This window comes from Anser brachyrhynchus (assembly GCF_964034855.1).
Source record: "Anser brachyrhynchus genome assembly, chromosome: 12".
Taxonomy (NCBI): Eukaryota; Metazoa; Chordata; class Aves; order Anseriformes; family Anatidae; genus Anser; species Anser brachyrhynchus.
Window position 1 is genome coordinate 21,980,310 of NC_137707.1, and position 24,198 is coordinate 22,004,507.

Here is a 24,198-nt window from a genome sequence, read left to right on the forward strand (position 1 = left end):
TCTTTGTGCTATACACCATGGAATCCAAGCATGTCACTTTTTCCCGAAAGACTGGAAACAAAGTCTTACAACCTTTGGTACTGAAAGCAATGAGCAAGACTTAACTATGAAAGTTTATTTTCTCACTGATGATTTTTCCTTTAGAGATGCTCAAGTCAGGTACATTTACAGACCTACCAGTCTTCAGATCCTTTTAAGAAGCATTTTGAAATAGACAGTCATTAATGTAGATGTCACTGCATTTACTTGACAGCTACATTACATCCACATCCTACAAGTGATATATGACTATTTACTCAGTTCTTAAGTACATCTTCTGAATATTCTGCTATACCATTAAGGACCTAAAACACACTACAGAGAAAATACCTTTAACACAATCAAGGATTCTGTATAGAAACACTTCGGATTCGGTGTTGAACAGCACAAGGCTGTGTTTGGCTTGTTCATTTCACATATTGACATCAATTCCATCTTGGCTTGCAGGCTCTACAGCAGTAACAACTATAGAATAAACCAATAACTAGAATACCATTCAGTGAAAGGCTCAGAAGAATGAAAAAAATCAGAACAAGCAATAATTTATTATTCAGCTATGAGATGTTCAGCTCAGAGTAGCTAATCATTATACAGAGACACCTCTGATAAAGTTCGTATTTATTTACCATATTAGCAAGCCCCAGAGCTCTGTAGAAAGAAACCCAGAGGAAGCAATTGTTGCCCAGTTCTAAATTATTTTTTAACAGAATTGCTTTTCCCCAAAAAACTTTAAAAGCACCTTTTGTTAGCAGGAACATCTTAAAGCACTCTGCAAGCAGACAGGAATTTAACCATGGAATTTAACTAGTCTCAGTCCAAATAAAACACTAGTTACCATTTTAGCTACTGTTTTACCTGCAGTGTTACTCCTCAGATTTACACTACTTGAAGGCAAAGGTTACAGTCCGGACTTTGAGACCTCAAATCAGCATTTGCATCAAGGAAGAAAAACAAAAGATCTTTTCAGTTTCCAGACACACAAGAAAGCCCACTCCCTCCTCTAAGGGAATAACACTGAGCATCTTACAAAATACAGCTCTAAGACACGTTCTGATGCACCCACCTCACTACCAGGGCCAGTTAGAGAGGAAACAACCTACTTCTACCCCTTTACGTTCAGCTGCAGCTTATAGAGATTTCTGTGAAAGCGAGTTAAGTCAGAACACCACCTCTGAATTATCAGACTATGGAGCGGTGAATTTGCATTAGTCAGCTTAAAGCTTCCTAAAAACCAGGGAAAAACTAAGTTTTGTTATGCCAGACTGAGTGTGACAGTGATGCAGCAGGTTCTGGGAAGGAGGGGCAATGTTATTCCAGGAAGGTGCTCCTTTCTCTCAGCATCTCCCCTGCAGTCACATTTTTCTTCAAGTGAAAGGTAAAACATCTCCAGTTCCCAGCACCAGCTCTTTATTTTATTTTTGTCTCTGCCCACCCCTCCGCATGCAGACACCACTTCCCTTTTTAGGGTCTAGGAGCTCCATCTCCCCTACCACTTCTGCTACGGCTGCCCCCATGCTCTCACACAGGCCTCCCACAACACTACAGCATCCATCAGCAGCAGGGCAGCACCATGCAAGCAGGTTTCTTTCAGTTCTTCACGCTGCTTTTCATTATGAATCCCCCTCCTGTAACCTAAAACAGAGCTCATTCTTTAAAAAAAAAAAAAGTTCACCCTTTCAATTTTAACAGTGTATTTGCACTATAGCTTGATGTGGAAACCTTATTTGCCTCAGACTTGAGGCCAAAGAACACATGGACTTGACTCTTAAGTCACCTATTTCTTTCCTCCAGGGAACCTGTTTTATGAGCACCTCATCCTTCAACAGGCGAGCTTTTAACCAGCCACCTACCCTGACTTTGGAGATCACCTTTCTCAGTGTTAGTCAAGTATTAAGGAACAAGCTGCATTCCCCACAACAGAATAGTCCAGATTCTCAGTTCTTAATTCTGGCAGGTTTAAAAATATATTAGAATAGCTACAAGTCCGCCACCCATATCCATTCTCTGGCTTATCATTACTAAAGCTGCATTTAAGTCTCAAATAGGGAAGCCTGAGCTATTCACAAACAAGCTGTGGAAAAAGAATGCAGAAAATGCTGACCAGTGAGACACAAACATTAAAACTAATATGTTTACAGGAAAAACATTAACAAAAGGTACAAAGTTCCCAAAACATTATCAAATATGGATGCTTCTTCCGAGTATTAGTGAAATGTATTTACCTCCTCAGGCTTGCAGAGGTATCAGCACACACATTTATCTGGGGGACACCTGGATGGACCACACAAACGCAAGCTGAGATGAAATATGAGGATAAGCAGTATTTTACTTAGACCAGTTATTTTGATCCTTTAGTTCCTGAGGCAAGACAGGGGTAGACTTCCCCAGCCTGCGTACTGGGGCCTGAACACTGAACATACAGGGATGCGGGGCACAGTTGTTTATGCTGTTTCTTGACTGCAGAATTACAGACCACCACTGTTGACAGCATATCATATACTGTTCATATTTAATGAATTTAATCAATTTTGTGCACTTCTCAATAGGAAAACCAAGTTGCTGCAGGCCGGCACTAGTCTTACCTCATCACTGCTAGAAGCTTAGAGGAAAAAAAGCAGACCATTACTAGACACTTTACTGGCAAAATGCTTAAAAGAAAACAAGTCAAAGGAAAGCTGAAGGAAACTGCATAGTGTTACCAGACACACAACCAGATTCATTTTCACTGTATCCAATTCTTATTTTCTTTCCTCATCTCACAATGGCTTTCGCTTTCAACTTTCTCATACCACAGCACAACTGAATTCAGTTTGTGAGCTTATTCCAAAAACAACACCATCAGACAAAGTTTATGAGCCATTTAAACAAAACAGACTTGTATTTACCTAAAATACTGCTTAAGTCTATTACAGCGACGATATAGGATTAAACAAGTAGTAGTGTTCAAGATGCACCACAGAAGACTTCGCAAATATTTAAGAGTACTGGAACAGGAAGAATATGGTCATCATCATCTGCTGCAAGGAAGCCTTTCCACAGAACCAGCAAATACATTTCTGTTCCTACTCATTATGCTGCTCCTAATAGTTTTTCCAGGACAATACTTCACCTAGTCAGCACATTGTATCAAAGTGGTAACAAGGTCTAGATTTTCTTAACATCATGCCTGATGAACTACAGCTTGAATTTTAGGAGTTTCCACAATCTACCTGAACTGGATAAATGCATACAGCTACACTTAATTTAGAACTAATCTAAAGAACAGCCTCTTTCTTCCCACCTAATACTCCTAAAGATGTATTGAGGCATTATCTGATACAGATAAAACCCAAAGGTGCCAGCAATTCTAAGTAGTCACATGTGGCTGAAATAACATCCCCTCTCCTTCTCAGATACTTTCAGAGAAACTGAGCTCCAAGATCCTTGTGTGCCACAACGAATAGCAGGTTCAGTGAGGTGTAGCAGACTTTGAATGCAGCTACTACACACACAAATGCATTCTTTAGTTAGGACTAAATTTAACACAAGTCACACAGGACTCCAGATTCAAAGCTAGAGCTAATCCTTCTTCCACCCGACAATAATTAAGCAATTACAAGACGTCACTTACAAGGTCAAAATTATCTTGTGTTTCTTCATTCCAGCAAGGAGCCAGACATTATTGATTCATCACTTTTTGACTATCAACGCACAAGTTGGCAGAGAGCTGCTCAGCACACTCCGTAGTAACTTGGCAGCCTGCCATGGAAGTTAAAAGGTAGCTTCTTCCACAAGTGGCAAGCTTGCAGCAGAAGCTACCTGACTTGTAACTAGGTACAAAATTAAGGCAGAACAAAAAGTCAGTGGAGCAAGCGACTGACTTCCAAAACTACTGAGATCCAGAAGAGGGAGCGCAGTCTGGACAGACTCTCCAGACCAGGCTCAGCACCTGAAAGCTGCTTTGTCTGGAGCCTGCTCCTCACAGCCAACTATCTTGCCTACAGCACGCACCACACCGTGGCAGCAGCACGATAAGGGAGTGGGTCACACTCCCCCTTCTTGTGGAAGTATGTTCTCACATCTTTTAAGTTACTATCACATCAGAAAACCATTCTGTTAGCCACAAACATCAAGGCACATGTAGTAGCACATGTTATGACAAGTAATTTCTCCAGAAGTCTGCTTTGGCAAAAGCACATCACAGGTAATAAAGACAACATAACTTTGCTCTGCAGTGCTCAACACAGTTTTATCTGTTTTTCTAGAAGGCTCAGATGTACAATAAACACACAAGTCAAGAGCTCACTGCTCTTTGTAGTAACGATTTCAACATATGTGCAAGGGCAGTCTGTGAAATATCATTCACTGGTAAGAAACTTCAGTGTTTTCTGCCCCTTCTGACATACGAAGATTTGACTCCAGCTATCTACAGCAGTTCTGGACTGCATACTCACACTTCCTATCGGCCTTCTTAAAAAAACACAAACAGAAGAGGCGAGAACAACGCAAACCTTTTTCCCCAAGCACCTGAGACACTTGGGCATACCCAAAGTGCGCACCACGAAGCAGGGCAGGAACCGGGGAGCGCACATAGCACACAACCACCGCCCGCACCAGGGCTAACCCCACTTCAGCAGCGCCCTGTGAACCTGGGGGCGGCGGGAGGACCGTGGTCACACACTGGGGCCCTGGGGCACGGGCACAGCGCTCCGCCGCCGCCTCTCCCTCCTGAGGGAGGAGGCTCCGGCCCCCGAGCAGGCCGCGGCGGAGGCCGCCGCGCCCCCCGGCCGCAGGGCGACTCGCAGGCCGCTCCTGGAGCGGCGGGGCCACCTCACCAACAACCCAGCCTCGGTGCGCCACCGCCGTCGGCCGCCCCCCTCCCCCGGCCGCTGCGCGCCTCAGCCGAGCCCTACCGGGATCCAGGGCGGGCCGGGCCCGGCGCCGCACGAAGCCAACGGCCGGGCGGCGGCGGGGAGCGAGCGAGGAAGCGGGCGGGCGGGCGGGCGGCCGTGGGATCGGAGCCTGCGGAGGCGGAGTCTGCGAGGGCTTATAGGGCCGGGCCCGGCGGGCTACGGGCGTTCCCAGCGCGGCGCCATGTGACGGGACAGCCGGCGGTCGTCCTCCGGAGCTTTGGCTTTTCTTTTCCGAGGCGGGATGAGGCAGCCCGGTCCCTCCGCACGCCGGCGGTAGCGGGCAGGGAGGGATGCTGCCCGCACCCCCGGCTCCTGGAGGCGCCTGAGGAGCCGCAAGGGGACCCGGAGGAGGGTGAGAGGGTGTCGAGCGCCCGCCCGACCCGGAGCCGCCCCTCGCCATGCCTGGTAGTGCCGGGCTGCGGCAGCTGCCTGGTCCCGGTCCCGGCAGCGGCTGAGGACGGCGGAGCCATGGTGAAGGAGGAATGCAAGGCGCTGCTGGACGCGCTCAGTAAGGTGACCGCCTGCTACCGGCACATGGTGCTGACCATCGGCGGCACCTCAGACTCGCAGAACCTGCGCGAAGAGCTCAAGAAAACCCGGCAGAAAGCCCAGGAGCTGGCAGTGGCCAACAGGAACAAGCTGACCGCGGTCCTGAAGGACAAAAGCGTAAGTAAAGAGGACAAAGCCGAGTTCGAGAGGCTATGGGTGATTTTCTCCACGTGCCTAGAGATCCTGGAGATTGACATGAGAAGAGCCCTGGAACTGGGCCACGAGTTCCCGCTGAACGTCCCCAAAAAGCACCTGATCCAGACGGGCATGAGCGGGGGAACCTCTGGCGTGGCCGCCAGGGCGATGAGCATCCAGAACATGAAATACGAGGCTGAGCACAATATAGACGTGGTAGATTTGAAAGACCTAGAAAATGAAATCAACCAGGTAGGAGAAATGATGTACGAGATGGAAATGAAGGTCAATGTCCCCCAGTGGACGGTAGAGGCTAAGCAAGACCCTGGGGCTGAACTCAAATCCACCATCAGCATGGGCGCATCTTCTATTGGCATGATCTCTGTGGAGGAAAATAAATCCTTCTGCGATATCAGCAAAGTTCTAGCTGGGATTATTTTCTCCGCTGTCCTCATTATCGCCATTGTCCTGGCAGTGTGCGTGGTAAAACTCTCTTAGGCTGGTGCGGGCTCTGAAAAGCAGCCCCCATGGCTGCCTGTGAAGCGCTTCATGCCTCGCGTTTCTTCTCAAAACAGGTCGCCCGGGTGAGCTGAGAATTGAAACCTAGCACTTGAAAAAATAAAGGAAAACTTTTCCCTCTCAAAATCCTAAAATGCACAGTTTCTTTCTGCGTGCTTTTTGAAGAAAACAGATGTAAATCAGCCTGCAAATAGGATGTGTTTGTTTGTTGGACTTGTAACAGTTAACTATGAAGTATCAGGGTATTAACACTACTGGCTGTAACAGGGATTTGTCTGCTATTAATAGATCATGATTCTCAGAAACCTGTATTTTTTGTTCTCGAATAGGCTCTGCTGTTTGCTGCTGCTCACTGTTTACAGTATTTGGGAGTAACACAAATTTGGAGGCTAACGAAGTGAATAGAATGCACTGAGATTTTTTTCATCAAATACACAAGATATTATTTCAGTGGAGGAAAGGGGAAGGATGAAAACCCCAATAAAAGAATGTAAGTGTCTATTCTAGATAAGTTAATGATTAGGGAAAGGGGAGGCGAGGAGCAGGACTGAGAAAACAAGCAATGTTCAGCAAATACTGATGGTAGATTTAGACTGCATTGTACAGAACCCAGTTACGTGGGTTGGCACAGCGCACACTAATGACTAATGGCTTTCCACATCCAGATTGGAAAAAGGCAGAGTTGCATGTTTGGAAAAATACTAGCAAGCCTCATGGTTCTATTCCATGTTTATCACGATCTTCCCCTGCAGAAAGGCTGATTCTTGCCACTGGTTCAGATTCTTTCTGTAGAAGGAAACTGTCTGAACATCACAGTTAACTATGAGGACAGAAGCAGTGAATCCACCCAAAACAGATGCAATAATTTTTGAAAGTAGTCTGGCAAACAAAAATGATGTAGAGTTAAGGCAGACCTTTCTAATTGTCCCAAAAGAGATTATCTCTTACATTGATGGGAAGGGATTTTTCCCTTTATATGTACAGTCACATTTCCAAAAAACCTCTGAGTTCTTTGCAGAAATACAGACAAAGCTAAAACAAAAAGTCTTGGTTTCATATTTCATTCATGTCTGATTAATCGTGTGGGAAAGAGGAAGTCTATAGGATTGGACCCATAACTGGTCCAATTTCATGCACTACAGTTTTGGAGGATAAATGCAAGAGCAGCAGAAAACTTTTCCAATGCTTACCTAAAAATTGTCAGTGATGAAATGTAGAACTGGGGAGACACTAACTTTGCAGAGAAGCTCTATTATTGTCTTGAAAAAAGACCCATGTGTTATGTTCCTTTATTATGTAACCTAAGGAGATTTGTTCTGTTCCTGTAAATACACAGTATCCATTCCAGACTCCACAGGCAAATAAAAGGACCTGATGACGTGGGGGCTTTAATAAGTAATTACTCTGCCGCACTGATTATTATGGACACATTATCAAAAAGTAACAATCAGATGTGTCTGGTGATGTTACTAGACAATAATCTGTAGGTTTGTTAAATAAAATTATGTTGTCAACACTTGTGGACAGCTGATCTTTTTGAGTTGAGAACTAACCAATTTTAAAAACTGCACCAGTTGATTCTTTAGAACTTAAGAGAACTGGATATGGGGAGAAAAGGCGAGTAACAAATTTGAATCTAGCCACTTGCAGGTGAGGACAAAGAATGTGAAATAGAGGCCTGAATTAAAGGCTAATGACTATCATTACTTTGAAGAATAATGTGAGTTTTGCACATTGATCCAGTCTAGACCCTGTTCTCGTGGAAATCCATGGTTTTGTAAAACTCCACATTTTTTTCTTATGTATTTCACTCATTCCATAGGATGTGTCTTGTAAATAGCTAACTTAGGTTCTTAGAGATCCCCAGCATCATTCTTACTAGGCAAGTCTGTTTCTATCAGTGCTACTGCTTTAGTCTGTCTGTTGATTTAAATGTCAAGATCTCCTTCACAATAATATTGAGTAAACATGTTTATGGAAAATAGAGCAAAAGCTGCAGGAGAATGTACAAATTTTGACTGCCACCACTAGTCACTAAGGATTCATGCGTATTTTCACTCTTTGCACTCTCCCGTTACTTAGTTTACATGCAGGTGGATCAGAAGTTGGACTTTATTCTGCACTTCTTGAAAAGTTCATGTTCCTTTTGGAATCAGATCATTTAACGACATTTCTGAAAATCCAAGTAATGGAAGTCTAGTTTCTGGTGGATAAGTAAATAGTAGCATCTACAGCATCCATTATCTTGTATTTTAGTATCCTAAAGTGGATATACTGTTTAAAAATGGTTATTTTTATAGAGTTGTGTTTAAGACTAGGTAATCTCATCTTCAAAAGCAAGACTCAGTGAGTTCAGAAGTTGTAAATTTTCAGTCCATGGCTTTTTGGGGTGGGGAGGATTTTGAATAATACAGGACCCAAAGACTTCATATAAGTAGCTTATAATTATGTAAGTTGTACTTCGAGTATGCACACGATTAATATTTAAAGGATTGAACCTTGAAAAAATATTGTATTTTCAAATCTTAAGACAAAGCTGACTGTGGATTTATTCATCATGAATTTGTTCCTAAAAATATGTATTATCTCACATTTCAGCCATGTGAAATTAAAAGATGAAGTAGAATTGTAACAGAGGATTGGCACCATCTAAGTGGATAGCATTCCTGCTATTAATCTACTATTAAAAAAAAAACCACTTGATACAAGTGTACGTTCAATGTGACAGGGTTCAGGCACTAGAGCACACAAAATCAAAACAATATGAAGCCACCACTGCTCAAAGATACTTATGTTTCTTTTAAATTAAGAAATAAAGAAATGTGCTAGATTCACAGCCTTAGATTTTTCCCCACTGGAATACAACTGGAAGGAGACTAGAAATGCTGTTTTTGTAAGTGAATAATGTGAAGTCAAACTTCAAAATATTCTATATTTAGATAGCATGATGAGAATACAGATACTCTGATGCTGAACAGTGAACAAGAATGATACTGCGTTTTCAATACAAAAGAAGACGCTGGTTGCTTAATTCGAATCTTATTCCACTTCGGTTCTTTTGTTCTTATTTATAGGATACATATGTTAACTTTGCTATATACTAAAATCTTATTGCTGACTTGAATTTCTTTTTTTTTTTGCCTGTGCATGGGTGGTATTTTCTACACTTTGAATAAAACTTGTTACTGTCACTATTTAACTTAAAATAAAGAACATTCTTGTAGCTTATTGGTTGGCTTGCAGCAGTAATTAAAACCAAACAAAAACTGAAATATTGACACAGCTTTTCAATTCATTCCTCTAAAGAAAAAGTTCCTATTTCAACCAAAGGGATCAAACTAATACACGAAGTCCTCATGTTAGAGTTTTCTTTAAATAAACACGCCCTTTTCACACACCCGCAGATGAACATATTAATATTTCTTAATTTATACTGTAGGGAAATCGGACATTTGAAAGTCAAAAAATCTCTGTCGTAAGAAACAGGTACACCAACATTCAGGATAACAGGCATGATGTTGTCTTAGGCACTGCCTGCTCAGTATTGTTGAGTAAAAGCAAGTTGGCTTTGGAAACTGAAAACTAGAGAACATACTAGGCTAGACTAACAGAGGTTCTTGTATTAGGATCCAAACTCTATCCTCGTTCATCCAGCAAAGCTTGCATTTGCTTTAACAGAAGATATACACAGTTGAAGGAGTGTGAAATTTGGTCCTGTGGTATTGATAGCAACAAAGATAACAGTCGTATCAAACTATCTGAACTGAGTCTGTTAAATGCAGCAATGTGTGATTTTATTCCAGGACTCCCAATCTATCAATCTAAGAAAATTGCACACAGTTTTTTAATTTGCTAACAAAGTGAACACAGAACCAAAATTAAAGTGTCAGTCCTCATGTTGCCTCAGCGGAATGTCACTTTAAACTTAACAGCTTTATGAATATGAAATAAAATTAGTTTCAAAATTCGTCACATAAGCATGTTTTTTTATGTGAATGTAGTTATTTAAAAACTGAGTAAACTGGTTGACGTCATTAGCTTTTGGATTCAAAATTAAACACATGCTTATAGTTTGCAGTCTGAAAGGATTGATTATGGGCTTTCCTTTTCATCTTATATAAGATTTCTGTTGTTTATGTATATTTTCCAGAAATACATTATATTTAAGTACTAATGGAACTCCTAGTAAACATATTTACCCTTCACAGATTTTCATTACGTAAAAAGTCATTCTGGAAGACCAGTGGATTATAGATCTCTAAGTGCTCTCTCTCAATGCGATTATGTAAGTCTTTTAATGCAGGAAGGAATCTGGACAAAATAGTAGTCTACACGTGAGCAGCATTTGCTGCATATGCTGTATGCATATGTAAGCATACAGTAAAAGTGGGATTAGAAAAGAGTGTCTTTCTCATATAAAATTATCCATATGTGTTGAGGGAAGGACAAGGTAATGAAAAAAGATGGATGTATGCAAATAGTGTCTTCATTGTATGTTAGCTAAGTACGCTTTTTGTTAAATAGGACGTAACTGCATCAAAATATTAAGCTATGGCTTCTCTATAAGAAGGTAGTGTCTTAAATCTAGTGAGACCAAGAAAATGTAGTATCTCTAACTGGAAGTGGCTACCTGTTCTCTGATTAACTCAGTACAGAATAAGAGTAAAAATATTTTGATTACAGTATTTTGACTTCTTGTGATACAAGTTGGTATCAGTCCCAGTCCAAAGACAGCCCCTTTTATCACTGTTTCACGCTATTGGGATAAAGTGGTCGCAGAAGGCTGGATTCTGCCATCCATTCTGGCAGCTAGCTGTTGCAGTGTTGTGATGCAGTTGGAAATGCAACTTAATCAGCTACCACTGATTAAACCTTTAAGAAGGTGAAAAGTCACATGGCATTTAATCAATGTGAAGTCTCCTCTGCAATCTCCTATATACAGCCATGGACAAACATTGCATGCGGGAAACTGTGTGACTAGAAGCCGTGTAGGCAAATATAAATAAAATTACGGCATTTCTGAAATTCTGTGAACTGCAGAGGCTAGTTAGGAAAAGCAGTTATGTTGTTCTGTTCTAGTAATTCTGTCAGAAAATCTGCTTCCTGAGCCTCTACAGTGCTGTTTGGTTTTGTTTGTTTGGTTGGTTTTGATTGAATAGTGTGTTTTATTTATACTATTATTACATAACATTGTTTATCATACTACTAATAACATCTCCACCAAATTATACAAACAAATCCTCTAAAAGCTAGTTCAAATTCAAGTGCATGGTAAGGGAAGTCACAATCACAGAATAAACGCATGAGCTGTGCCTTTCACCTCCTTGGAACTTATTTTGGTCAGTTTTTCACGATATGTTAAGAACTTCAATGAAGTATATGATCAGGCAAGTCTGTGTCTTGCACACAAATGTTCAAAGAATATGTAACAGTCAAACTCATTGATGTGTCAGCATTAAGCAATTACAGAGCCTAAAACATGACTTTGAAAATCATGTTGTTGTTTTTGTTTTGTTGTTTTGTTTTTAATAAGAATAGTGCATAACATCATACAGTCATGTATAATTGTCTTAAGAAAAAATAATTATTTAAAAATTCAAATGCAATTCCTTTGTACAATCTTGAAGAACCCATATATATATAGCATAATCCTCGGGGGTGGAAAGAGCGAGAAAGATGGAAATGAGAAAAGGCAAAAGAAAATATTTAACTATTTATAACATATAATGTGACTGAGGAGTAGCTGACACACCAAACATGATACTCTCTTCGCAACTTAATCTAATATGCTAACTGCATGTGTAACTTTATATATAAATACACACTGGAGTTCTAGGTCTTAGAGGGAGTGGTCTGAATCATTACTTATACGTGCCATCACTACTCATCAGAAATTACATGTGCAAAGACTACTCACGTAATTAAAGGCTGCAGAATTAGAACGATAATTTCAGTTTTCACAAGAGATGTAATCCATTAAGCATCTGTTGGAAGTAAAACATTTCCAATTGTTAATACTATCTGTACCCTAGTTTTCTGATCTGTTTTGTTGGAAATTGTTTTGTCTGAAGGTAGCTATAAACTTCATAATGGTGCTATAATTACAAACCTGCATCTTCTAGATTTGATATTTATTCGTGTTTTGGACAAGACTTGGAAAAGTGTACAATGAATTCGTTATATTTTTTTTATATTATTTGGTAAGTCCACCTATTCAATCTATTACACAAGCTTAAACAATATACAAGTCTACTGTATTCCCTGCCTACATACTGCCCATAATGCAGGAAAGCCCAGCTGAACACAGAATGCCCCTGTGCTGGAATGCTTTTACTCCAGCAGTGACATAAACTAGTATCCTCATTTTAGGACTGGCATTCCTGATAATAGAGTATTTTTCTAGGTACAGTTGAGATGAGCTCTGCATTTCAACAGAATATGTTGAAGAAAGAAGTCATCCAAGTTGGAGATGAAAAGAAACATGCCTCATAGATAACCTTAAATCTAGTTTGGCTTTAGGACGTTTTCCATACTCCTTTAAGCTTTCTCCAGCAAGCTAAATATAGCTTTGAGAGAGGAGATGGATGCACATTCACAGCGCTTCGGTTTTGCCTTTCTTAGTAGGAAACCAGGAGGGGACAAAACATCCCTTTGCACCCTAGACTTTTGTTCAAGGAGTTTCTGGGCGTCAGTTGGTTCATCCTCAGAACTTCCTGCCACCCCCAGTCCTGATAACTGTGTCAAAGACTCATATGCTCATATACTTCTGGAACTTTGCTTGAGATGGTTTCAACTTTGTCATGAAAGAACATTGAACTACTTCTTCTAAGACAGTACTGAAAGGAAGATTAAAAATTGCCATCTATAGGGTGAATATGCTGACCCTTAGGCAAGGGATGTCACCCTGATTAGGGGGAGGAGGTACCTTACACACCCCAGGACTGTCTGGAAAAATGCAGCAACTGGAGTGGAGAATAATCCATGTGTCTTAACTCGCACTTGCACTTGGCTGTCTGGTCCCAAAGGACTGCTCCAGGTGCTGACAACAGCCATAAATAATGCTATAACCACACAACTATTTCTCTGCTGCAATCCTTGTATTTTATGTGTGTTTGAGGGTGCAAACAGCAGTGTGTATGCCAGCCACAATCTACATTTACCCCTCCATACAAGAATGCCTATGAAAGTAGATCTGCCAAATTTATTGCTGTATAGCAGTGAAGCTGGAGGAATTGTCCAGGATATTCCTGCTTGACATATGAGCGCTGGCAAGACTTTAGACTGCTCTGGGCTTAGAAAAAAAAAAAAAAAAAAAAGATAAAAAATATCCTGTATAGAAACTAAACAACATAATCACTATTCTCTGGTATCAGATTTTCCTAGATGTTATTGTAAGGAATGGTCCAGCAATTCGTGCCACTAAGGGGTTTGAAGGGTTAACATTGAGGCCTGGGTTTAGGCGAGAAGAGAACAAAGGGATTTCTTCAGAGAAAAACTGCTGACTTTGCACGGACATGCAGCAACTTCTGACAGCCGGCCAAGAGACCACTAGATAAGGAGGAAGAATATGAGCCTCCCTGTCCGAGCGGCCCCCGAGAAACTAACAGAGACTGATAAGCAGGCTGCACCTGGGAGGACTTCGGATTCGGGAAACCAATTATAGTAACCCTGCCTCTTCTAGAAGTAGTAATGAATATGTATTAGCCTAGGAGCATAAAAACCAACCGCCTTACGTAACAGGTGTGCGTCCTGGTGGAGCAGAGACTCCCGGCGCACCCAGCGCTGTTTGCTTGCCTCTATTCGTTTAATAAATTGTAAACTTTGATTGTAATCCTATTTGGGACTCAGCCATTTATAACATTATGAAATACTCTCCCAGAGATATTATACATCACATTTTTGCCATAGCAAGACAGATTTGTTTATGTGGTGGTATTATGGTATTACAGCTGTTATAAATGAAGATACAACTCAATCTGAATTTAGTAATATTTATAAAAGGCAAGTAAACAGCGCTGGGTGTGCGAGGAGTCTACACTCTACCAACACGCACACACACCCGTCAAACTTTCTAAATATATAGAACATTGCTTTTACATATTCTTAAGAAACCCGAGTACGCCTATACATATTGATTAGGGAAGCTGAGGCGATTCCAGATAAGAAAGGGTTAAGAATGAAACTATTAAAGGAGAACAGAACATTAGGTGTAGGGCAGGAAGCAGATGTACGGACAATGTATCTCAAAATAGGACATACGGGCAATATATCTCGAACAAGACATTGGAATCCAAGATAAGAAAATAATGAGCAGAAGATTCGAAGAAAAAACAGTCCTTGCGGTTAGGAAGAAAGCTAATTCAGCAGAATCCTGACCAAGGGTGAAAAGTACACTGTGAGGAAGACTTATGGCCTTCCTCTCTGAGACCACCGACCACAGCTCGACGACCCCTGCCCAAGACCACTGAGAGGATCTGCGCAGGCGCAGGACACAAAAAACTGATTAGCATGAGAAGCGAGAGTAGGCGGGGTTAGATAATGAATATGTATAGGCGTTAATAAAATATTAATCACTGTGATGTATAAATTTGGGACGGCTTTTCACCTCGGGATGCACGATAGGCGGAAAGATCCCCCGTGCATCCGGCGCCGTCAATAAAGAATAAATCACTTAAAGAAATTGGATTTATGATCTTTGAATCAATCTGGCACCCCAGATGGGACTTCTTCTCTGTCGGACCGCAGGACCCGCTGGGAACAGGACTCCCTAGGGTACCCCCGGGATTTCCCGGAGGGACTCCTCGACTCAACGGATCACTGCGGAGGCAGACACGGACCCCATCATTGTAAGTGATTATATTCTTTATTTTGGTTTATTTGGTTGACCGGTCAATTGGGGTCGTCTGTAAGTCAGAAAGTAAAAGTTTTCTGCAGGACGGCATTTGGTTTTTTGGAAAGCACTCAGTTGCTGTTGGGAAACAAGTAACCTTTGCATGCGAGGTTGGTATTACGTTGTGTTTAAATGTGGAACTTGACCTTGGCTATTGTCTTTGGGATTTTGATTATACTCTTTATAACGTTACTAGGATCTTGGTGTTATTGTGGAAAGCTGCCGGCTTGTATTGTGTAACAAGAAACATTCTGAACTGTAACATGGGGGGGCAGCAGAGTAGTGGGATTCCAAAGAAAAGCCCGTTGGGATGTATCTTGAGTCATTGGAAAGATATAGGGGGATCCCCCGGTGGAACTGAAAATAAGAAAACGTTGATAAAATATTGTAATCAATGGTGGCCACTTTATAAGTTGGATTGTGAGGAAAAATGGCCACTGAATGGAACCTTAAATTATAATACTTTACTACAGTTAATGTTGTTTCTAAGGAGAGAAGGAAAGTGGGATGAGGTGTCATACGCAGATATGTTTTTCACTTTGAGAAACCACCCGGAATGGCAGAAGGAGTGTGGAATTAACTTAGCCCCACAGGATCCTTTGATCCTGGCAATAGAAAAGGATATGAAGAAGGAAGGGGCAGGAAAAATGAAAAGATGTTGTTCGGCGTGCAGTATCGGGCAGAGATGTTTGAAATTGAATGAGTCAGAGGAGAGAATGGAGGATTATGTCCTCCCGCCCCAGATAATAGAACGAGGCGTGGGGGCGAGCTCAGGAAACGGCAGAATAGATAAGAAAAATGAGAGTTGGGGGAATGGAGACTTTACCCCGATCACGGCTCGAACCCGAAGTAAGGTCGGGCCCATTATTCAAGCCCCGTTACGACAGGCTATGGGGGCTAACGGACCAGCTCGGATAAAAGTACCTTTCACAACTGCTGAGTTAGATTCATGGAAGGAAGCTGTGAAAGGATACCGGGATGATCCAGAATCAGTGGCCCGGAGGTTTGAGCTGATTGTAAAGAATTTAGATCCCGATTGGAAAGATATAGAGATAATGCTGGCAGCATTATAGGAAACGGAAAAGCAACTGGTAATTAAGAATGCACAAACTCAAGTACAGACCCAGGTAACGTCAGGAGTTTTACCTGGAACTGTGGAGGTATATGTGCCCAGAGTGGACCCAAACTGGGACTATGATGATGAGGGTGATTATAGGTTATTAAAAAGATATCAGGAATGGATTAGGATCGCCTTGGAAAGTGCGATACCAAAGTCTGTAAAATGGTCTAGGTTATATACCATAAAACAGGGGCAAACTGAGACCCCATCAGAATTTCTCGATCGACTAAGGACAGCAATGCAAAAATTTACAACGATAGACCCCTCTTCTGAGGAAGGTAAAGTCCAGCTCGTATCATTGTTCTTGGGTCAGTCTGCGGACGATATAAGGCGGAAGCTTCAGAAAGTGAAGGAGCCGGATGTGAGAGATTTAGAAAGGCTGGTGGAAGAGGCATGGAGGGTATTTAGGAATCGAGAAGGGAATGAGAAACAAAGGCTGGGTAGGGCTATTGCTGCGGCAACTGTTGCGGCCTTACAGAGGCAAGAAGAACCTTTTCGGGGAAAAGGAAGAGGGAATGGGATAAGGGGAAGGTCAGTAAAGCCTCCCCTGAGACTGAATCAGTGTGCATATTGTAGGGAAGTGGGTCATTGGAAAAGGGAATGTCCAAAACAACGGGAGAAGAACAGGTTGATGGTAGCTAGTGTATCTCCCGACCAATGAAGTGGACCGGGGGATTCTACCCTAGCAGATCCGCTGGTTAAAATTAAGCTAGGGAAATCAGGACAGGAAGTGGAGTTTTTAATTGACACAGGAGCGACTTATTCTGTGTTAAACCAGAAATTGATACCAGAGGATGAGGATTTCGTGACGGTGATAGGAGCTACAGGCCAGCACGAGAAAGCCTTTTTCCTAAGGCCTTTAAAATATAAGTTAGGGAAACAGATGGGAATACATAGGTTTTTATATTTACCAGGATCCCCGAAGTCTTTGCTGGGGCGAGATTTACTAGAACAATTAGAAGCGGAAATTGTCTTTGAAAAAGGGAAGGTGGGGTTAAAGGTGAGAGAAGAAAAGCTGATAACCGCGCTAAGCTTAACGCTGATACAAGCAGACCCCATCGGTAAAGTACCTTCGGAGATTTTAGACCAAGTTTACCCAGGAGTCTGGGCTACTGACATCCCTGGGCGAGCCAAAAATGCAGCCCCGATAGTGGTGAGATTAAAGCCAGGGGAAAGGCCAGTTAAGATTAAGCAATATCCCCTAAGATTAGAAGACAGGAAAGGAATTAAGGGGATAGTGGATAAGTTTTTAAAACATGGACTGCTGGTTGAGTGTGAATCTGAATATAATACTCCTATACTACCAATTAAGAAGCCAGATGGGAAGAACTATAGATTAGTGCAGGATTTAAGAGCTATAAATAAGATCACTGAAGATATACACCCTGTGGTAGCCAACCCGTACACATTACTGACTAAATTAAAAGATAATTTAGTTTGGTTTACCGTACTGGATTTAAAAGATGCCTTCTTCTGCCTGACTTTAGCCCCAGAAAGTCAGAAGCTTTTTGCTTTTGAATGGGAAAATCCAGACTCAGGACGAAAGGCTCAATTGACCTGGACCGTATTGCCGCAGGGATTCAAAAACAGCCCCACGATTTTTGGGAATCAACTAGCAAAAGAGCTTGAGGTTTGGGAGGCCCCAAACACCGAAGGAGTTCTGCTGCAATACGTTGATGACCTTTTGATAGCCACTGAGAATAGGAGCAGCTGCATGCAATGGACGATAAGTCTCCTTAATTTTCTGGGTTTGAATGGGTATCGAGTCTCTCAACAGAAGGCTCAGCTGATTCAGTCACGTGTAACTTACTTGGGGTTTGAGATTTCAGGGGGACAAAGGGAGTTAGGAACAGAACGGAAAGAAACTATCTGCCGTACCCCAGAACCACAGACCATTAAGGAATTACGAACTTTTCTAGGGATGACAGGTTGGTGCCGTCTATGGATTAATAATTATGGACTAATTGTAAAACCCCTATATGACCTCATCAAGAATAACCAATCAAGATTGGTCTGGACGGGGGAAGCACGGGCTGCCTTTAAGAAGCTTAAATTGGAGTTAATGCGAGCACCAGCTTTGGGTCTACCGGACTTGTCTAAACCCTTTTGGTTGTACTCCTATGAGAGACAAGGGATGGCTCTGGGGGTGCTGGCACAGAAGCTGGGCCCCTACAGGAGAGCTGTGGCCTACTTCTCTAAACAACTGGATGAAGTAAGTAAAGGTTGGCCGGGTTGCCTTCGAGCGGTGGCCACTGTCATCATGAATATACAGGAGGCTCGGAAGTTCACTATGGGACAGAAGATAACCGTGCTGGTATCACACACTGTCTCGGCAGTCTTGGAGCAGAAAGGGGCACACTGGTTATCCCCTCAAAGATTTTTAAAATACCAAGCAATACTGGTGGAGCAAGATGACATAGAAATTGTGGTTACTAACATTGTGAACCCAGCTTCTTTCCTTAGTAACGCTCCTGACGAGCCAGTGGTCCACGATTGTATCGAAACTATGGAAACTGTGTATTCTAGCCGACCAGATCTCAAGGAGGAGCCCTTGGAAGACGCGGACGAATCATGGTATACTGATGGAAGCAGCTTTGTGAAACAAGGACAACGCAAAGCAGGGTATGCGGTGACGACCACTCAACAGGTAATTGAGTCGAAACCATTACCCCCTGGGACGTCTGCTCAGAAAGCAGAAATAATTGCCCTTACGCGGGCATTGGAACTAGCAGCAGGAAAGAAAGTAAATATCTGGACAGACTCTAAGTATGCATTTGGTGTGGTGCATGCACATGGGGCTATCTGGAAGGAACGAGGATTATTAACGGCCCAAGGAAAACAAATAAAATATGCTGAGGAGATTTTGAAGTTGTTGGAAGCGGTAAAGCACCCAGAGAAGGTGGCTGTTATACATTGCCGGGGACACCAAAAAGGAACCGCTGACTTCGAGGTAGGGAACCGATTGGCTGACCAAGAAGCAAAAAGGGTGGCCGGATTGGCTGAGGCAGAAGCGCTCACTTTAATACCAGACGGTAAAATACAAACTTTAGGTGAAGGACAGGAACCTAGGTACACACAGGAAGATCAAAAGTTAATTGGGGACCTGGGAGGAAAAGCAAGGAGTGATGGATGGGTATACCTGAAAGATAATAGGGTTGTACTACCCTCTAATTTAATATGGCCTACGGTCATGGCAGAACATAATAAGACTCATTGGGGAGCAGACACCTTATATAAAAATCTGAGTCGAGTCTTGGTGGGAAGAAATCTGTATACTACGGTAAAACAAGTAACCCAGCAATGCAGTATTTGTTTGCATCATAACCCTAATACAGAAAATAGGGTAAAGTTCGGAATAATCAGTAAAGGAAACTATCCAGGACAACAATGGCAGATAGATTTTTCAGAACTGCCAAGAAAAGGGGGGTATCGATACTTGTTGGTTTTGACAGATACTTTTTCCGGGTGGCCGGAGGCTTTTCCCTGTCGAACCAACAAGGCAAGAGAAGTGGTTAAGGTTTTACTGAATGAGATAATACCGCGTTTCGGAATTCCGGCAGCAATGTCCTCGGATAGAGGCTCTCATTTTTGTGCGCAAATAGTTCAAGAAGTAAGTAAGGTCTTAGGGGTAGACTGGCAACTCCATACCCCTTACAGACCACAGGCAAGCGGACAAGTGGAAAAGATGAATCATCTAATCAAACAACAAATAGCCAAAATAGGGCAAGAGACTAATTTATCATGGCCTCAGTCTCTCCCTTTGGCTTTACTTAGAATTAGAGTAAAACCACGGACAAAGGAAAATCTAAGCCCTTTTGAAATATTATACGGAAGACCCTATCAGTTTTTGTTCAGCGGGGAGGACCTGACGCAACTGGGGTCGGGATACTTGTATAATTATTTAATAGGACTCCAAAAACAGTTGGATCAAATATCTAAAGTTGTCTCAGGAACCAGGGCTAGAGGGCTGGACCAACCAATCCACCCCTTTAAACCTGGGGATTATGTGTATGTAAAAGCATTTGCAGGTCGCCCTTTGGAAGAAAAGTCGACGGGACCATACCAGGTGCTGCTGACAACACATACCGCCATCAAGATTAAGGAGCAAACGGCCTGGATCCATTATTCGAGAGTGAAGAAAGCTCCAAAAGCCCCCTGGAAAGTAACGCTGGGTGACGGTGAACTGAAACTAAAGTTCAGTCAAGCAAAATGAAGACACTATGGTCAGGAGTATTTAGTAATGTAGTTAGCAGAAATTTAGTTAACAGAATTGTTTTATTTCTGTGGCTTATAGTTGTAATTGTGATTCAAGAATTGGAAGGTGCTTCTATGATGATAGAGAATGGTGGGTGGCCTTGGTCTGAAGCCGTAACCACGGAGGATAAGAACATTAATGGAAAGTTAGCTGTTGTGGTTATTTGGCGAACAAATGGTGATCATTTACATGCATTATCAGAATGGCAAAATTTAGGGGAAGGGTGGATACACCAAAGAACTGTAGGGGACGAAATTGAAATAGGGTGCCGAATGATTAATGGAACAGCCCACGAGAAAGCAACGGGGATTTTAGTAAAACCGACTTCCAAAAGTGGCCAACAAGAAGGTTGTATCCGCCCAGGTAAATTAGATTGTTGGTATAATTTTATATTAACACAGACTGTAGCAGTTAACTGTTTTTGGACTAATAGTGGTCAAAAGCTCGAGATCAAGGAAGGCGAGAGCCTCATGATAAATTTTACAATATATGCTATACTTCCTACGACAGTGAGACCCCCTATTGCACTTCCTTCCCCTACAACCTATGCCCAAGCCCCAGTCAAGCTGGAACCCAAAATTTATGAAACAGGCCCGTATGTAGTAAGGAACACAGGCCAACAACAATTGTTATTTAATCCAGAATGGTCTCTCAAGCATGTTGAATTGCTAATACAAATTAACATCTCAGCAGTTCAACCAGCCTGTTCTCCTTTCCTAAAGACATCATTAGAAGGCTGGACAATATGGTCACAAAAGCAAGTACACCTCAGGGGCAGAACACAAAGAGACTTAACTGGAATGCTAGGAACAGGATTAGGAGTTTTAAGTTAACTTCATGGTTACCCAACTTTCAATAGTTAGAACAAGTTTTTAATGATCTGGTTATGTTATTGGTAGTAGGAATATTTGTATGTATGTCACTGCGATACTGCTAATGGTAAGGGCATGCAATGCAAAAGAATTTGCATGGGGAAAAGAAAAGGGGGGATTGATTAGGGAAGCTGAGGCGATTCCAGATAAGAAAGGGTTAAGAATGAAACTATTAAAGGAGAACAGAACATTAGGTGTAGGGCAGGAAGCAGATGTACGGACAATGTATCTCAAAATAGGACATACGGGCAATATATCTCGAACAAGACATTGGAATCCAAGATAAGAAAATAATGAGCAGAAGATTCGAAGAAAAAACAGTCCTTGCGGTTAGGAAGAAAGCTAATTCAGCAGAATCCTGACCAAGGGTGAAAAGTACACTGTGAGGAAGACTTATGGCCTTCCTCTCTGAGACCACCGACCACAGCTCGACGACCCCTGCCCAAGACCACTGAGAGGATCTGCGCAGGCGCAGGACACAGTAAACTGATTAGCATGAGAAGCGAGAGTAGGCGGGGTTAGATAATGAATATGTATAGGCGTTAATAAAATATTAATCACTGTGATGTATAAATTTGGGACGGCTTTTCACCTCGGGATGCACGATAGGCGGAAAGATCCCCCGTGCATCCGGCGCCGTCAATAAAGAATAAATCACTTAAAGAAATTGGATTTATGATCTTTGAATCAATCTGTACAATCAGAAAAGGTATCAACTGAATCATAAACATGCCAAAGTTTTCCGAATTCTGGCAAGTGTTTAACAAACAATCCTTTAAGTCTATTACTATTAATGTCCATAACTGGGGAGCATAGTTGGAGTTGGTAATCCTGGTTGAAGTGCTCCCATATCTTCCATGACTTCATTAATTTTTCTCAGATCATATAACAGTCTCCATTTTCCATTCCTTTTCTTGATTACAAACACCTGAGAGTTCCAGGGCTAGTCGTGCGAACAGTACGTCTCGCTTTAAGTTGTTAAGCAACTCGGCCTTTGGGCCTTGTGTATCCTATTCCTCCTGGATCGAAGGGAAACAGATCCGGCTCCTTTTCAGGGCCTATAGGGCCTGGACCAAAAGAACGTCCAGGTCACCAGGGGACGTAACAGCAAAGGCCTGCGATGGCAGTAGCGGCGGGAGGGCCGATGGTGTAGCAGAAGTATCGGTGGACAAGCCCGCAGGTCCCTCAGTATCTGGCAAACCACACGTTTCTGATTGTGGTCGCACATGGCTCTTTAAGGCCTCAGAGACTGCTCGACAGGTGCCGAGCAGGTCCCACCGCAACCTTGGCGTTTTTAGTAGCAGAGTCCCACACCTTGACCTCAATTTGGTCCCATGTTTCAGGATCATAAACTGTCTGAATGTTAATAAAGGGAATAAGCTGTAAGGTTACCAGGACAGTCTTTGTTTCTAATGACGTATGATTCCCCATAATGTGCAACTGCTTACCTTCGGCCAGCGAGGGGCAGTTGTGCGCGCGGGTCCGCTTCTCTCAGCTTGAGCTTCCTTCCAGCTCCCGTGCGCCTATTTCCAGCGACTTCCTATGCGAGCTTCTTTGAGCGGTTTGCTGAGTTTGGCCGAACCCATCTTCATTAGGCGATCAATGTCCCTGTTCCTGTCCTGGTCCCTGTTCTGTGAGCCTGTCCCTGTTCCTGTTGTTTATGTCCCTGTTTGTTTTTTTTTCATGTCCCTGTTCGTTTTCTTCAGGTCCCTGTTCGGGTGCCATTTGTGGCGTAACGATCATACGGACACCAGGGTTCTTTTAGGATCAGTAACTGCTACTACTTTGTTGATGACAGAACTTCATCATATCGTGTTCCGTCCAATATTGAGGACAGGCTCCCTTCTTATACTATTCGCCCCACAGCAGTACTTTCCCACTCACTCTTCATTGGTCAAACAACTTTGCCCGGCAACCAGCAAACACCCAGCAAGAACAGCAACCCGAGACGGCATGGCGTCTCCTGAATCACCCTTCTTTGTTCCCTCTAAACTCTTTACATTCCTGATGGCCTCGTCGTTAAGAGTCTGATGTTAACACCAACCATGGGGCTTGTCGACCCCCGTGGCCACACTCCCACATCTCCCCCTTCTTTATTAACATCAACCATCTTCTTGACACGAACTATTACTCCATATATCACACAGCTGATTTTAAAGTGGTGCTGTTCGTTATTGGTACAAGACTACTTTCTACTTAAAATGCCTTTATGTGGTAATTGTCTGACATAATGGACCTTAAATCTTTTTGATCAGCAGTCAAGCTCATCGGACATTAAATCTTGGAAAACCTCAATAGTTTATTAATATTTCACCATTAAAGCAGCTTTTAGACAAGGCACATTCCTAACAAGATGCATATTTAACTCAATAAAATAGACTATAAGTGCAAAATATGAGCAAATGCAAGGCAAACTCCATGATTTTGGGTTCAAAATGCCTTCCAATAGGAAATAAGAGCAGCAGTGGAACTCACACTTCCATTGTCTAAGACTGTAATCACCGATGAGCAACACTGGCTAAGTAAGTATGAAAAAAGAGGCCACAGTTACAAGATAGTTTTGCATATACATTTGGTCATAAGGAAGTAAAGGAGAGACGGAGGTCAGACTTGAATGCTGTCTGGCTGTATCACAGCTGGCGTTCTGCCCCAGTTTTAGTATAATCAGCTGGTTATACTAAATCAGCAGAGTCAACAATTTCTTGTCACACTTGGGGTCCATGGTAAAGATTCAACAGTTTCTCGTCACACTCGGTGTATGAAGTGGAAGAGTGGAACAACTGTGAACTGCAAAGTGCCCCAACCCTTACTTTCCCAAATAAATTGCCAGCGGCCGCCGTCGGCCGCACGCCTGAAGCCCTTCCACGTCACCCTCAGCTTGTGCCCTGCGCCACCGCCCGGCGAACCCTCAGCTTGTGCCCTGTGAC

General features: G+C 42.6%; 2 protein-coding genes across 8 annotated transcripts in view; one reads left to right on the plus strand and one right to left on the minus strand.

Moving 5' to 3' along the window:
• ANKRD27 (ankyrin repeat domain 27) overlaps positions 1-24,194 on the minus strand; it is a gene marked incomplete at its 5' end in the record, with an annotated part of 63,911 nt that extends 39,717 nt beyond the window's left edge. For 3 of the 7 annotated variants that reach the window (XR_013938284.1, XM_080552269.1, XM_080552268.1), the window contains one exon: positions 4,932-5,331. Coding sequence is in view for 2 of the 7 variants with exons in the window: in XM_080552269.1 (XP_080408395.1) it covers positions 4,932-5,331 (400 nt within the window). Of the gene's footprint in view, positions 1-2,924; positions 4,501-4,931; positions 5,332-12,051; positions 14,262-22,719 lie in introns of those variants that run through there. The other 4 variants (XM_080552270.1, XM_080552272.1, XM_080552271.1 and 1 more) reach the window with 4 other exon arrangements.
• RGS9BP (regulator of G protein signaling 9 binding protein) lies at positions 5,400-7,652 on the plus strand (the record flags this gene model as incomplete). The annotated part of the gene is made up of 1 exon (XM_080552297.1): positions 5,400-7,652. The coding sequence occupies one exon, from the start codon at positions 5,400-5,402 to the stop codon at positions 6,111-6,113; it is 714 nt and encodes a 237-aa protein (XP_080408423.1). The 3' UTR covers positions 6,114-7,652.
• Positions 24,195-24,198: the final 4 nt, after the last annotated feature.